We start from the raw sequence: 14348 nt of genomic DNA on the forward strand, positions 1-14348 counted from the left end.
TTACTAAGCCACATTCCCAGCCCTGCTTTTTTTTTTTTTTGGGTCCGGTTGTGGGGCCTGAACTCTGGGCCTGGGCGCTGTCCCTCAGCTCTTCAGCTCAAGGCTAGCGCTCTACCACTTGAGCCACAGCGCCACTTCTGGCTTTTTTCTTTTTGCTTATGTGATGCTGAGGAATCGAACCGAGGGCCTCAGGCATGCAAGGCAAGCGCTCTACCACTGAGGCACCTTCCTAGCCCCTGCTTTTAATTTTTTGAGACAGGTTCTTCCCATGTATCCCAGACTGGCCTCAAGCTCACAATTTGCCTGGGCTCCTCAATGCTGGGATTACAGGTGTGGAACACAATGAACAGTTGGCATTTGCTTCACAAGGGAGATAACTTTATAGTTTTGGCCATTTGGGGGCATTTTGTTCCCTAATTCTTAATTAAATCCAGAAGGCATAGACTCTCATAAAAATATTTATTACTTTGGTTGGCTTACATACTATTTCACAGCCAAGAATCTGACTTTATAAACATCAAAAATACACTAAAACTAGGCACCGGTGGCTCACGCCTGTAATCCCAGTTACTGCTCAGGCTGAGATCCCAGTTTGAAGCCAGCTCTGGCAGAAAAGCCCATGAGACTCCTATCTCCAGTTAACCGCCAAAAAATTGGAAGTGGTGGCTCAAGTGGTAGAGTGCAAAAAAGCTAAGGGAGCCAAGCACCAGCAGATCATACCAGTAATCCCAGCTACTCACGAAGCTGAGATCTGAGGATTGCAGTTCAAAGCCATTCTGGACAGGAAAGTCCGGGTGAATTTTTTATCTCTATAACTATCCACCAAAAACCCAGAAGTGGCATTGTGGCTCAGTGATAGGACGCTAGCCTTGAGCAAAGAGCTCAGGGACAGCACCTAGACTCTGAGTTCAACCCCCAGTTCCAGCACATACACTAACACAAAAGCACTTAAAAAGAGCTGGAGGCATGGTTCAGTTTTAGAGCACTTGCCTAGCAAGGGTCCTGAGTTCAAGCCCACCAACCACACACACATACAAAATGTTTTCTTCTCTACTAATATAGTTCCTTAGTACAGCTGGTTTCATGACTTTAGGATAAATTAAGCTAATAACAGCATCTGCATCAACCTCAGAGGTCTAAGGCTCAGTGTCAAAAACTGCTAGCTCAAAGAAGGCCACAGCTTGTAGTAAGGAATCGTACAATTCCTCCTGCCTGTGTGTGCCTGAAGATAACATGTGTCTGTAGCCCACTATTTTGTCCGGTGGGAAGAACACGCGTGGCACCTCGCTCAGCACAGAGTTGGACAGGAACTGCTTCACCAGCTCCTTCCCACTGGTCCGCGTGGAGCCAATCATCAGTTGGAAGTACTTGCCCACCTCAATGCGGTGCATGCTCAGCACACAGTGCTGTCCATCCTGGGCAAAAGTTCTGTTTAATAGGGCGTACAGCATAGCTTCCGTGATATGAAAATGTAACAGTGCAGGAAACAGAGAGGAGTTCTGCATGGAAAGGCCTATTTTTTCTAGAACGTAGAAATCTGCTTGAGGCATCTTTGAAATGACTGAAGATATCTTTATAAAAAGAAAGAAAAAAGAAAAGTAAGCAGAAGTAATGCATTAAGTTTTATGCTTCGGTCCCCCTTTCTGTCCCATTTCTATTTAAAAATACTATAATGAGGTAGCTACGTATTTTACTACTGACAATTTTGAAATAATTGAAAGCTCTTTAGGGAAAGACCAGTTCTGGTCCTGCTTCTCTCAAAAGCAAGCTGAACTGTTCAGTCCTCCTAACTAATGGTTTCTTCATCTGTAAAACAGGCATCTAATTTCTAAATATCTATTTTGGCTTAAGATCAGATCTTAAGATCAGACAATTTAAAATTTATCTTTGGTAAAATTAGATCAACTACAGTTGGCCACTGGTGGCTCATGCTTGTAATCCTAGCTACTCAGGAGGCTGAGATCTAAGGATTGAGGTTCAAAACTAGCCCAGGCAAGAACATCTATAAGACTTCAATTAACTACAAAAAAGCTGAAGTGGAGCTGTGGCTCAAGTGGTAGAGTATTATTAGCCTTAAGCTCAAAAGATTAGGAAAACGGGCTGGGAAGGTGGCTCAGTGGTTAGAGTGCTTGCCTTGCATGCATGAGGCCCTGGGTTCGATTCCTCAGCACCATATAAGCAGAAAAAGCCAGAAGTGTGCTGTGGCTCAAGTGGTGCTATGGCTCAAGTGGTAGAGTGCTCGCCTTGAGCTGAAGAGCTGAGGGACAGCACCTAGTCCCAGAGTTCAGGCCCCACAGCTGACAAAAAAAAAAAGATTAGGACAACAGCTGGGCCCTGAACTCAGGGCCTCATGTTCCCACTAAGCTTTTTCATTCCAGGCTGGCACTCTACCACTTGAGCTAGAGCTCTATTGGGTTTTTGGTGGTTAACTGGAGTCTGCCTAGGCTGACTCCAAACTTCAATCCTCAAATCTTATCCTCCTAAGTAGCTAGGATTACAGGTGTGAACCACTGGTGCATGGTATAACATGGGTTTTCTCAACATCTTGCTTTTGATATAAAGGCATTTTTTTCAACTAACAAAAAAAAAAATCAAAAGTTGACAAAAACAATACAGTGGGTAAGGAGTAAGTGCCCAATCAGCCACAGCCTTCCTATTTCCATTCCTTTTAGAATTAGAAGATTAAACCACAAAGAACTACAGAGAACATCCAAGGAGGTACATAAATAACAGGCAAGAATTTGGAAATGCAGCTGTCTTACCTGTTCTAAATAGAATGATGATGGGTATGTTTTATTTGTCAACTTCCAACAGTCACTTTGCTGCCAGTCCAGCACTGCCAATTTACGATCAAGGTGAGCCCACGCAATTCTTCGGGTACCAAAAACAATAGATACGATACTATTAACTGCCTGAAAGAAAAGGTCTGGCTTTATTATAAGTACGAACATTTTAACAGGTACAAAGCCTAATCTACAAACTCAGAATGCTTACCTAGTTCATGCAAGTTCATTTACACTTTATGAATGGAGAACTGCTGTTGCCAGGGTCTCTACTAGATAGTAAACAACAAGGAACATAACTGTACATTGTAAGCAATGCCTCCAGGTCATGTGGTCTACCTGCAATCCCAATTACAGGTAAATGAGATGGAAATGGAGGCAGGGGATCAGAAATTCTAGCCCAGCCTGGACAAAAAACTTAATGAGAGCCGGGCACTGGTGGCTCACGCCTGTAATCCTAGCTACTCAGGAGGCTGAGATCTGAGGATCGCGGTTCAAAGCCAGCCCGGGCAGGAGAGACCGTGAGACTCCTATCTCCAATAAACCACCAGAAAACCGGAAGTGGTGCTGTAGCTCAAGTGGTAGAGCGCTCGCCTTGAGCTGAAGAGCTGAGGGACAGCGCCCAGGCCCAGAGTTCAAGCCCTACGACCGACAAAAAAAAAACTTAATGAGACACCAAAATACAAAAAGGGTGGAGGGTGTGGCTGAGTGGCAGAATGCTTGGTGAGCATGCACCGGATCATGGGATTACTCCCCAGTACTCAAAGAAAGGGGTGGTTGGAGAAGTAGTTTAAGTGGTAGGGTGCACAGCCCTGAGTCCCATCCTAATATTGAGAAAAAAGGAAAGAAGAAATGTTGCCATATAACAGTTACTGTGCAGAGCAGAAGTTGTGGGGAGGTTCACTGGAGGACTGGCAGGATGAGTGAAATGGTAAATGGGCAGGTACTTTCCAATGAAATTATCTGAGTAAAGAGTGGGAAAAGGACAGAAGGGTAGGCACATTTTTGTAAGATTAACTACCTGGCTTTACCCTGAGAACTGCAAAGAGCCACCAAAGCCTGCATGGGGTGAGAGGCATGCACCCTCAGGCCAGGCTCCACACGTATTCTAGCAAATGGGAAGTTCTGAGTTCAAACATCAGTACTACAAAATTAAATAAACAGGCCTTCTAATAGGTAACACAGCAGATGACTGGATATAAGGATTCATCTCGGGAGATAAAATACACCTCTTTCCCTTCCCCTGTGGCTCATTAAGTTATTTAGTGTTTGGTTTTATTTAACTCTTTTTAATTATTTTTTTTTGGGGGGGGAGGGAGTATACTGAGGATCAAATCCAGGACTTTGCACTTGTTAAGCAAGGACTTTGCCACTGAGCTACATCCCAGCCCTCATTAACTTATACTGATAAATATACTTCTAGTATGTTTTGTGAACACAGGGGCAATGAAGTAGGAACAATTTTAATTCTATCTCCATCTCCCTTTCAATGCTAAATAAATCACTGGAGAAGAGGGTGTGTGTGTGTGTGTGTGTGTGTGTGTGTGTGTGTGTGTGTGTGTGTGTGTGTGTGTGTGTGTGTGTGTGTGTGTGTGTGTGTGTGTGTGTGTGTGTGTGTGTGTGTGTGTGTGTGTGTGTGTGTGTGTGTGTGTGTGTGTGTGTGTGTGTGTGTGTGTGTGTGTGTCTGTGTCTGTGTGTGTCTGTGTGTGTCTGTGTGTGTGTCTGTGTGTGTGTGTCTGTGTGTGTGTCTGTGTGTGTGTGTCTGTGTGTCTGTGTGTCTGTGTGTCTGTGTGTGTGTGTGCTCATGACCTGTGCCTCCTAGGCAGGTGCTCCACTACTTGAGCCAGGCCCCAAGTCCTAGGTAAGTATCTTAAGGGCAGAATAGGCATGGTGGCACAAGCCTGTGATCCCTGTGATCCCAGCACTTAAGAGTTCAAGGCTGCTGGGCACCAGTGGCTCACACCTGTAATCCTAGCTACTGAGAAGGCTGGGATTTGAGGATCACAGTTCAAAGCCAGGAAGCCAGGCTGGCAGAAAAGTCCGAGAGACTCTTATCTCCAATTAACCACTAGGAAACTGGAAGTGGTAGTGGTGCTGTAGCTCAAGCGGTAGAGCACTTGCCTTGAGCTGAAGAGCACAGGGATAGTGCCCAAGCTTAGAGTTCAAGCCCCACGACCGACAAAAAAAAAAAACCAAAAAACAAAAACACATACATACATACACATACACACACACACACACACACACACACACACACACACACCTCTCTCTTGGCTCTAGTTCAAGCCCCACAATTGACAAAACACACACACACACACACACACACACTCTTGGCTCTTGTATTTAGCATATTGAACCTCAAGCTTTAGTATGCATGAGCACTCCTAAGCCACCTGCTCAAATGACTTTCCTGGCCTATAGATATTTTTTTTTCCTGGCATTACTGGGGTTTGGACTCAACAGTACTGAGGGCCTCATGCTTGCTAGTCAAGAAAGCACCACATGAGCCACACCTCTGTCCAACTGTTTTTCCATTAGGTTATTTTAGGGTCTTGCTTCTTTGCCAGAGACTGACTTTGGCAATCCTCCAAAATAATTAGAATTTCAATTGTCTGCTACTACAGTCAGCTTATCTGTTGAGATGGGATCTCAAAATTAGATGGGATCTAACTTTTTGCCCAGACTGCCTTCAAACTACAAATGGCCACCTTCCAACTACCTTGAATAAAAGTGAGAGCCACTATTAGATTTTTTTTAAAAATTATTTTATGGCACATATTTTTCTCCATATAAACTGACTTTGAACTTAGCCTCCCTAAGCTGGACGTGCTGGCTATCCTAGCAACTCTGGATGATTAGAGTTTGAGGCCAGCCTGGGCAAAAAGTGAGACCTTACGTCAACAAACTGAGCACAGCAATGTGAGCCTGTAATTCCCAGGAAAAGTTCAAGGCCCAGCTGGGCATGGATGCTCAGGCATGTAATCTATGCTAAGTTGGCTAGTAGAGATCAGGGGACTATGAATCCAGGCCAGTCCAGGCCTTGAATAGAAGTTCATGAGATTCCATCTCATAAATAAAACTCTTCCATGAAAAATGTAGATTAAACATGTTTCTCATCTACTCAGCAGAATTTCTATACTGTCTGTGGATGGACTTTATGACCTTTGCATGTATTCACAGCATTCTGTGTATATGTGATTGACAGATAGGTAGGTAGGTAGATAGATAGATAGATAATATAGAAATTTATATGCATATATATTCTCCAGCACAACTGAAAACCACTGTTTTTTTTTTTGTTGGTCACGGGGCTTGAACTTAGAGCCTGGGTGCTGTCGTTGAGCTTTTCAAGTCTAGCATTCTACCACTTGAGCCACAGCTCCACTTCTGGCTTTCTGGTGGTTAAGTGGAGATAAGAGTCTCATGGACCTTCCTGCCCAGGCTGGTTTTGAACTGTGATCCTCAGATCTCAGCCTCCTGAGTAGCTAGGATTACATGTGTAAGCTACCAGCACCTGGCAAAACCACTGTTATTTTAAAAAATGATGATAGTATTGTTATAGGACATAAGGCATTTTTTCCTGTTCCATTATTGGGGCTTAAACTCAGGGCAATTTTTTTTTTTCTTTTGCCAGTACTGGAGGCTTGAACTCAGAGTCTGGGCACTGTCCCTTAGGTTTTTTTCCTTATGGGTAGCACTCTACAATTTGAGCCACATGTCTACTTCTGGTTTTCTGGTGATTAATTGGAGGTAAGAGTCTTATGGACTTTCCAGGCCAGGCTGGCTTTGAACTGTTATCCTCAGATCTTTTTTTTTTTTTTTTGGGGGGGGGGGGTCCGGTCGTGGGGGCCTGAACTCTGGGCCTGGGCGCTGTCCCTCAGCTCTTCAGCTCAAGGCTAGCACTCTACCACATGAGTCACAGCGCCACTTCTGGCTTTTTTTTTTTCTGCTCATGTGGTGCTGAGGAATCGAACCCAGGGCCTCATGTATGCAAGGCAAGCACTCTACCACTGAGCCACCTTCCCAGCCCATATCCTCAGATCTTAGCCTTCTGAATATCTAGGATATAATAGGAGTGAGCAACTGGCACCAAGCAAGAGACCATTTTTATCAAGCAATGCTACACAGACCTAAGTTCCACCAAAGTTCAACTTATATGCCTAGCTCCACCAACAAACCTGCAGAGCCCTGTCTTAGTAATCCACAACCAAATGTCCCAAATAGTGCTTTACAGAGTAAGTTTTTAAAAATCAGGCAGTATAACAGTCATGAAGAGGAATGGTGTATACCTTAAGTCTCTCTCTTTCTACATCTGGTTTGATGAGTTTTCCAAGTTGCCGTTTTTCCTGTAAATTTCTTTTTTCCTTTCTGGTCTCTGGACAAAGAATGGAGTTACAAACTTGAAAAGCAGTTTTATACTGGAACAAGGGCACATTTATCAAACTCTCCAAATTCTGAAATGGCCCAAACTTTTCTCTGTGTGCAATAATATTGATGGACTTTCTTCCACGAAGCAATCTGAAAACTTCAAGTTCCTTAGTAGATGCTGTATTCAGTACATGCAAGATAGAAGCTTGCTGTTCTGCAGAGAAGAGCATGTCAAGTGTATTTCCCAACTGCTTTGCATTTTCATCACAAGCAGCAACACTGGGAATAACTTGCTCAGGTAGAGTGGATTTTTTCCGATAGCAGAAACTATGTAGGGCCTGAGATAAGGATGACTGAAGTAGGACTGGAAAGCATCTCCACCTCCCTAGAGGGAAAATTTAGCAAAATTTAAGTTAGAATAGCCTTTTTTTAAGTGTTAGTTGCAAACTTAACTAATCCTTTGCAAAGGCATATAGACTTGCAGGGAAGTTAATTTATAGTTCAGTAGAACTGTATTAGATCATAAGAAATCTTCTCTTAAATATAGTTTCAGAATGACAGACAGACCGATAGATAATTATCTCTCCAGCTTTTATTTATTTTTTTTCAGTCCTGTGGCTTGAACTCAGGGTCTGGGCACTGCCCCTGAGCATCTTTGTGTTCAAAGCTAGCACTTTACCATTTGAGCGACAGCACCACTTATGGCTTTTTCTGCTTATGTGGTACTGAGGAATCGAACCCAGGGCTTCATGCATGCTAGGCAAGCATTCTACTACTAAGTCACATTCCCAGCCTACAGCTGTTTTTGTTGTTTTGAGCTGGTCCTGGGGCTTGAACTCACAATATGGGTGCTGGCCTTAAGCTTTTTCACTCTACCACTGAAGCCACAGCTCCACTTCTGGATTTGGTGTAATTAATTGGAGATGAGAGTCTCATGGACTTTGCTTCCTGGGGTTGGCTGAGAACCAAAATCCTCTGACTTAACCTCCCTAATAACTAGGATTACAGGTATAAGCCACTGGCTCAAGGCTGCTGGATATTATTTATAGATAGATAGATAGATAGATAGATAGATAGATAGATAGATCTATATAAATTTTTTATTTTATTTTTCTGTTGTGGGTCTTGAACTCTGGGTTTGGGTGCTATCCCTCAGTTCTTCAGCTCAACGCGAGTGCTCTACCACTTGAGCCACAGCTCCATGTCCACTTTTCTGGTGGCTAATTGGAGATAAGATTGTCACGGACTGGCTTTGAACCGTGATTCTCAGATTTCAGCCTCCTGAGTAGCTAGGATTACAGGTGTGAGCCACCTGCACTCGTCTTGTTTTTTACGTTTGTAATGTTAATCTTTTTGTAACTGACACAGCTTAAGATTTACATTCACGCCGGGCGCTGGTGGCTCACGCCTGTAATCCTAGCTACTCAGGAGGCTGAGATCTGAGGATCTTGGTTCAAAGCCAGCCCGGGCAGGAGAGACCCGTGAGACTCCTATCTCCAATAAACCACCACAAAACTGGAAGTGGCGCTGTAGCTCAAGTGGTAGAGTGCTCGCCTTGAGCTGAAGAGCTGAGGGACAGCGCCCAGGCCCAGAGTTCAAGCCCCACGACCGACCAAAAAAAAAAAAAAGATTTACATTCACGTGTAGTTCTACTAGTTTCTTATCTGGTAGAACTAAAGAAAACCTGCATTTCTAGCAATAGAGGCTGAGAAATGAGCATCTCAGAAATGGGGCAGAGCAGATAAATCTGAGTGGCTCCAGTGGAAGGATGACAGCCAGAGCATGAGTTCCTGAGTTCAAGACCCATTACCAGCACATACAAAAATCAAGTTTCCAAGAGTCTTTTAGCCAAGTGATAGATTTTTAAGAGTTTTTTTTCTTCTGTGCACTTTTCAGGATATCTACCGCGACCACCACATTTTGACAAGCAGGACAAACACTTCACAATGACGAACTCTGTAAAACCAATGAAAGTCACCCCACCATCGCCGCCACAGAACAAGGACGCGGCTGGAAGAGCACCCTGATCTCTGGGCGGGGGACTCGAGGGCCACAGCCGCCCCATGGGCTCAGCCAGATCGCTCAACATTCGACCTGGACATGGGTCAATAAAATACATACTTTTGTTAAAGCTAGACACTTGTGGCTCACGTCTGTAATCCAAGCTACTCAGGAGGCTGAAATCTGCGGTTCAATGCCACCCTGGGCAGGAAAGTCCGTGAAACTCTTAGTTTCAACGAAGAAGCCTCAAGTGGAGCTGTGGCTCAAGTGGTAGAGCGCTAACCTTCTGCAAGCGAGCTCAGGGCCAGAGCCCAAGCCCTGAGTATAAGCCCCGGCACCATTATTTTCGAAGACACTGGAATCAGAGTCTAATGTTAGATGGGAAATTAACGCTGTGTTCCAGACACCCTACCTCCCGCGTGGAGGAGACACGGCAGGCTCATCTTCCAAGTTGCATTACTCCAGTCCCACCGTTCAACCTCCCGCCACTTCCTGTTCCTGAGTACTTCACCCAAAAGCGCCCGGGCCGGAGCTCTTCTTAAAAGGTTCCGGTTGAGGCGGAGTTCCGGGGTGGGTCCCATTGGGCAGTGAGAAGTCAGCGGCTTCCGGTTGGATGCTAACGCCGGAGCTGGGCGGGACTTCCTGGAAGGGACCCAGCCTACTTGTTCTAGGCGAATAGATTGAAACGAGTACACGAATTTAATCAGGTCGCCGGGTACAGTGAGGTAACTGCGAGGCGTGAGCTGTGTTTGAGCAGCCCAGCGAGGAAAAAACAGAACAACAGACCGAACAGGTATAAACAGGTATCTGTGGTTCAGGCCGGCAATCCTAGCTACTCCCGAGGCTGACATCTGAGGATAGAGGTTCAAAGCCAACCCCCGTGGGAAAGCCGATGAGACTTCTAACTCGAATTAACTAATGAAAAAGCAGGAAGTGGAGCTATGGCTCAAGTGGCAGGGCGCTAGACTTGAGGGAAAGTGCCAGGCCCTGAGTTCAATCCCTAGGACCAGCGCGCGCGCGCACACACACACACACACACACACACACACGTATAACAGAAGGGCGGAGTAGGCTTTTGTACGGGGCACCATATATTCCTTTTGGAAGGATAGAGGGAGATCTGGTGCCAAATCTGTTTGGTCCTTGAATGCAGACTGGAGTAGTTAAATAGTTTCAGCATATTTCTTAATTTTGAGCTGCAAAATTAAAACTGAAGGTGTGTTTCTCGAAAAAAAAATTTTTTTATAAGTCCATTAGTAGTCAACCAACCTGAGGCTGGATTGGAGATGAAGAGCCTGGGCACAAGGAAAACATCTGGGAAGGCTTTCTATCTTTCTAAAGGAGAGGGGAACTGTGATGAATCGACCTGGAAACTGTAAAGAAAAGGATTCTTTGTGGAAGACATGAAGACTTCAGCCGGTTTTTGTGAAAAACAAATCAGAAGGAAAGGAAGGTGAAGAGTTTGTAAACCAGCCATGGATTGTCTCCATGAAGGCTGTGTGGGAAATCATAAACTATTAATATGAATCCCTGGTAGGAGAGCTAGGCATGGTGATATACAACACTTAGGAAGCTGAAGCCAGATTGCAAGTTTGAGGCTAGCCTGGGCTAACTAGCAGAACTGGGTCTCAAAAAGAATAAGATACAATAGTAATATTTTATAGGAATTCTCGGATCTCTGCCGTTTCTGCACGATTAAAAAAAAAAAAAAAAAAAAAACAGGGGTTGGGCAGGTGGCTCAGTGGTAGAGCACTTGCCTTGCATGCCTGAGGCCCTGGGTTCGATTCTTCAACACCACATAAGCAAAAAGAAGAAAGCCGGAAGTGGCGCTGTGGCTCAAGTGGTAGAGTGCTAACCTTGAGCTGAAGAGCTGAGGGACAGCGCCCAGACCCAGAGTTCAGGCCTCATGACCAGACCCAAAAAAACAAACAGTAAATAAAGTAAACTTTTGCCGGGCACCAGTGGCTCACGCCTGTAATCCTAGCTACTCAGGAAGCTAAGATCTGAGGATTGTGGTTCAAAGCCACCCATGGCAGGAAAGCCTGTGATAAATAAACCACCAGAAAACCTGAAGTGGCTCTGTGGCTCAAGTGGTAGAGCACTCACCTTGAGCTGAAGAGCTGAGGGAAAACGCCCAGGCCCAGAGTTCAAGCCCCACAACTGACAAAAAAAAATTTTTTTTAATAAAAATAAAGTCAACTTCTTGTGTAAAATCTTTTGAATCAGAAATTCTCTTCCATCCCAGAGCTTATTCAATTTACTGAGGTATTATGGTTGAGTTGTATAAATGGCGATGGATTTACTTAGGAGGCTGAAACTGGGAGGACTGTGGTTTAAAGGCCAACTTGGCCAGAAAAATACACAAGATCCCTCCTCGGTGATTGCGAGCCTGTCATCTTAGCCACAATGGGAAGCCATAAAATAGATCAATAACAGCCTAGGTGCTGGCCAGGAAAAGAACTGATAAACTATCTCGAAGATAGCTAGCACAAAAAGGGCTGGAGGTATGGCTCAGCGGCAAAACAACTGAAAGGAAAGCATGAAGCCCTAGTTCCAACCACAATGTAGGAGGTGGGGGGGAGAGCAGAGAAAAAGGAAATGTTGAATTCCTAACTCTAAATACTTCAGAATATGACCTCACATTGGAAATGAGGTCCTGGTGATGCTTTAATAGATGACTGGGTTCACTGTGAGGACATAACTTGGCACTTAGGAACTGAGCCAGCATAGGTAGCTTAGGTACTGTCTGCTTCTCTGAGCCTTACATCCCTTACTTGTCAAATGAAGATATCAGTTCCTTTCTCACTTGACCATTTCGAGGATTACTGAGAAACTGAATGTAGAGAACTCACATATAATGAAGGATCAATAAATACTAGTTTCTCCATGAAAACATCACCACTTTTTCAGTATTATCAATGGCCTTGAGACCTTCATCCCTCAAAGCATTCATTCAGAAATATTCTTTGACCAGAACTTGGAGACAGTAGGTAGAGAAAGAAACAATCAGTGTTTATGATTCACCATAAGCCAGAATCACTGATTTCAGTGAAAATTCAGAATCACGACTTTTATTCAAAATGAAAGTCGTCATTTTCCTCCAGAAATTGGCTCCTTTTTACTTCTGTTTTTCTTGCCTAGATACAGATGTCCCTAGCTCAGATTAATTAACTTGGATTAATTTTGTGCATTTAGAGCATCACAAATGTTCCATAACTTCATGACCTTGAGGTAGGTAAACATTTCTTACACAAGCCAGAAATAGCATAGAACTTAATGATAAATAAATTGAGTATTCATTAATAGGCACCATTAAGTGAGTGAAAAGGCAGCTTACAGTGAAAGATGATGTTTACAATGCTATAACAAGGAACTTGTATCTAGAATATATTATAATTTTATTTTTATTTTTTTTGGTGGTGGTAGAGGTGTGGTCCTGGGTCTTGAACTAAGGGCCTAAGTGCTGTCCCTGAACCTTTTTTTTTTGTCATGGATCTTGAACTTGGAGCCTAGGCACTATCCCTGAGCTCTTTTTGCTTAAGGTAATGTTCTACTACTTTGAGCCACAGTGCCACTTCTGGTTTTTCTGGTGGTTAATTGGAGATAAGAGTCTCAGGGGGCTGGGAAGGTGGCTCAGTGGTAGAGCGCTTGCCTTGCATGCCTGAGACCCTGGGTTCAATTCCTCAGCACCATATAAGCAAAAAGAAAAAAGCCGGAAGTGGCGCTGTGGCTCAAGTGGTAGAGTGCTAGCCTTGAGCTGAAGAGCTGAGGGACAGTGCCCAGGCCCAGAGTTCAGGCCCTATGACCGGACCCAAAAACAAAACAACAACAACAAAAAAAAGAGTCTCAGGGACTTTCCTACCCAGGCTGGCTTTGAACTGGAATCCTCAGATCTCAGCCTCCCGGGCTGGGAATGTGGCTTAGTGGTAGAGTGCTTGCCTAGCATGCATGAAAACCTGAGTTCAATTTTTCAGCATTACATAAACAGATCTAAACCTCCTAAGTAGCTAAGATTATAGGCCCAAACCACAGATGCCCAGGTAGCATGCCACTCTTACACTGTACTGTGTATTTGTATATTTTCATTTTCTATCTCCCCGTATGGTAGTTAAGCTCCACAAAGGCAGCTATACCCCAGCACACAGAGAAATGCATGGCAGATAGTAAGTGCTTCCTAAAGATTTAAGAATAGGTGAGCAAATTTTTTGACAGTGTTGTCCTACAGTGTCTCTTCGGTTTTCATCTGCTCCCTGTTGTAGAAGATAAAGTAACATTCAACATAGAAGTATGTAGGTAAATTCAATGTGATTCTTCTGCATGGCTGCTTGCCTAATTGCCAACTGTCTTTCATTCCTGCTTCCTATTTCTTTCCTTTTTTCTTTTTGTTGGTCATGAGGCTTGAACTCTAGGCCTGGGCACGTCCCTGCACTCTTCAGCTCAAGGTGAGCACTCTACCGTTTAAGCCACAGCACCACTTCTGGTTTTCTAGTGGTTTATTGGAGATAAGAGTCTCATGGACTTTCCTGCCCTGGCTGGCTTTGAACCGCGATCCTCAGACCTCAGCCTCCTGAGTAGATAGGATTACAGACGTGAGCCACCGGCGCCTGGCCCTGCCTCCTGTTTCTTACACACACACACACACACACACACACACACACATGCACAGCAGTAATAGCAGTACTAGGGGGTTGAACTTAAGGCCTTGCATTTGTTAGGCAGGCACTTAACACTAATGCATATCCCCAGCCCTACAGAAATATTAATGATGGTTGTATCAGGGCTATTCAAAACATAGGTTGGAATTGCATGACATTACTATCATGTCAGGTTTATTCATATGGTTCAACCTAATGGTTGGTGAGAAGGGCCCGAGGCAAACTGGGATCAACTAGCTTCAGGAGCAGGCATCACTTAGCATGTCAGCTATGTGACCACAGATGAATGTGTCTACACCTCTCTGATCCACAGTTGTCTCATCTGTAAAATGGGCATAAAGTTTGTTGGTGTTGTGACAAAGAACAAATGGAATCATTTGCACCTGGCCTGCTGTGGTCCCTGGAGAAATGAAGGCCCTCATGGGTTGCTGTATTTCCTTTGTTCAGTGCTGTGTTTTCCAAATTCTCTAGAACTATTGTTTTTTTTTTAATCTAAAACTAATAAACATAATTATTTAAATTGACAAAAGGGTCATGCTCT

The 14348-nt window shown here is 44.2% G+C and overlaps 2 protein-coding genes across 2 annotated transcripts in view; one reads left to right on the plus strand and one right to left on the minus strand.

Moving 5' to 3' along the window:
- Atad5 (ATPase family AAA domain containing 5) overlaps nt 1-2752 on the plus strand; it is a 51565-nt gene extending 48813 nt beyond the window's left edge. Inside the window, exon 24 of the transcript XR_006149116.1 lies at nt 2673-2752. The gene's annotated coding sequence lies outside the window, so the exon portion shown is untranslated. The remainder of the gene's footprint in view (nt 1-2672) is intronic.
- Nucleotides 742-9647, minus strand: Tefm (transcription elongation factor, mitochondrial). The gene is made up of 4 exons (XM_042691062.1): nt 9565-9647; nt 7073-7536; nt 2763-2912; nt 742-1571 (listed from the first exon to the last, which is right to left on the minus strand). The coding sequence occupies exons 1-4, from the start codon at nt 9593-9595 to the stop codon at nt 1137-1139; spliced, it is 1080 nt and encodes a 359-aa protein (XP_042546996.1). The 5' UTR covers nt 9596-9647; the 3' UTR covers nt 742-1136.
- Nucleotides 9648-14348: the final 4701 nt, after the last annotated feature.

The sequence above is a fragment of the Dipodomys spectabilis genome, unplaced genomic scaffold, assembly GCF_019054845.1.
Source record: "Dipodomys spectabilis isolate Male_0828 unplaced genomic scaffold, ASM1905484v1 ptg000004l, whole genome shotgun sequence".
NCBI lineage: Eukaryota > Metazoa > Chordata > Mammalia > Rodentia > Heteromyidae > Dipodomys > Dipodomys spectabilis.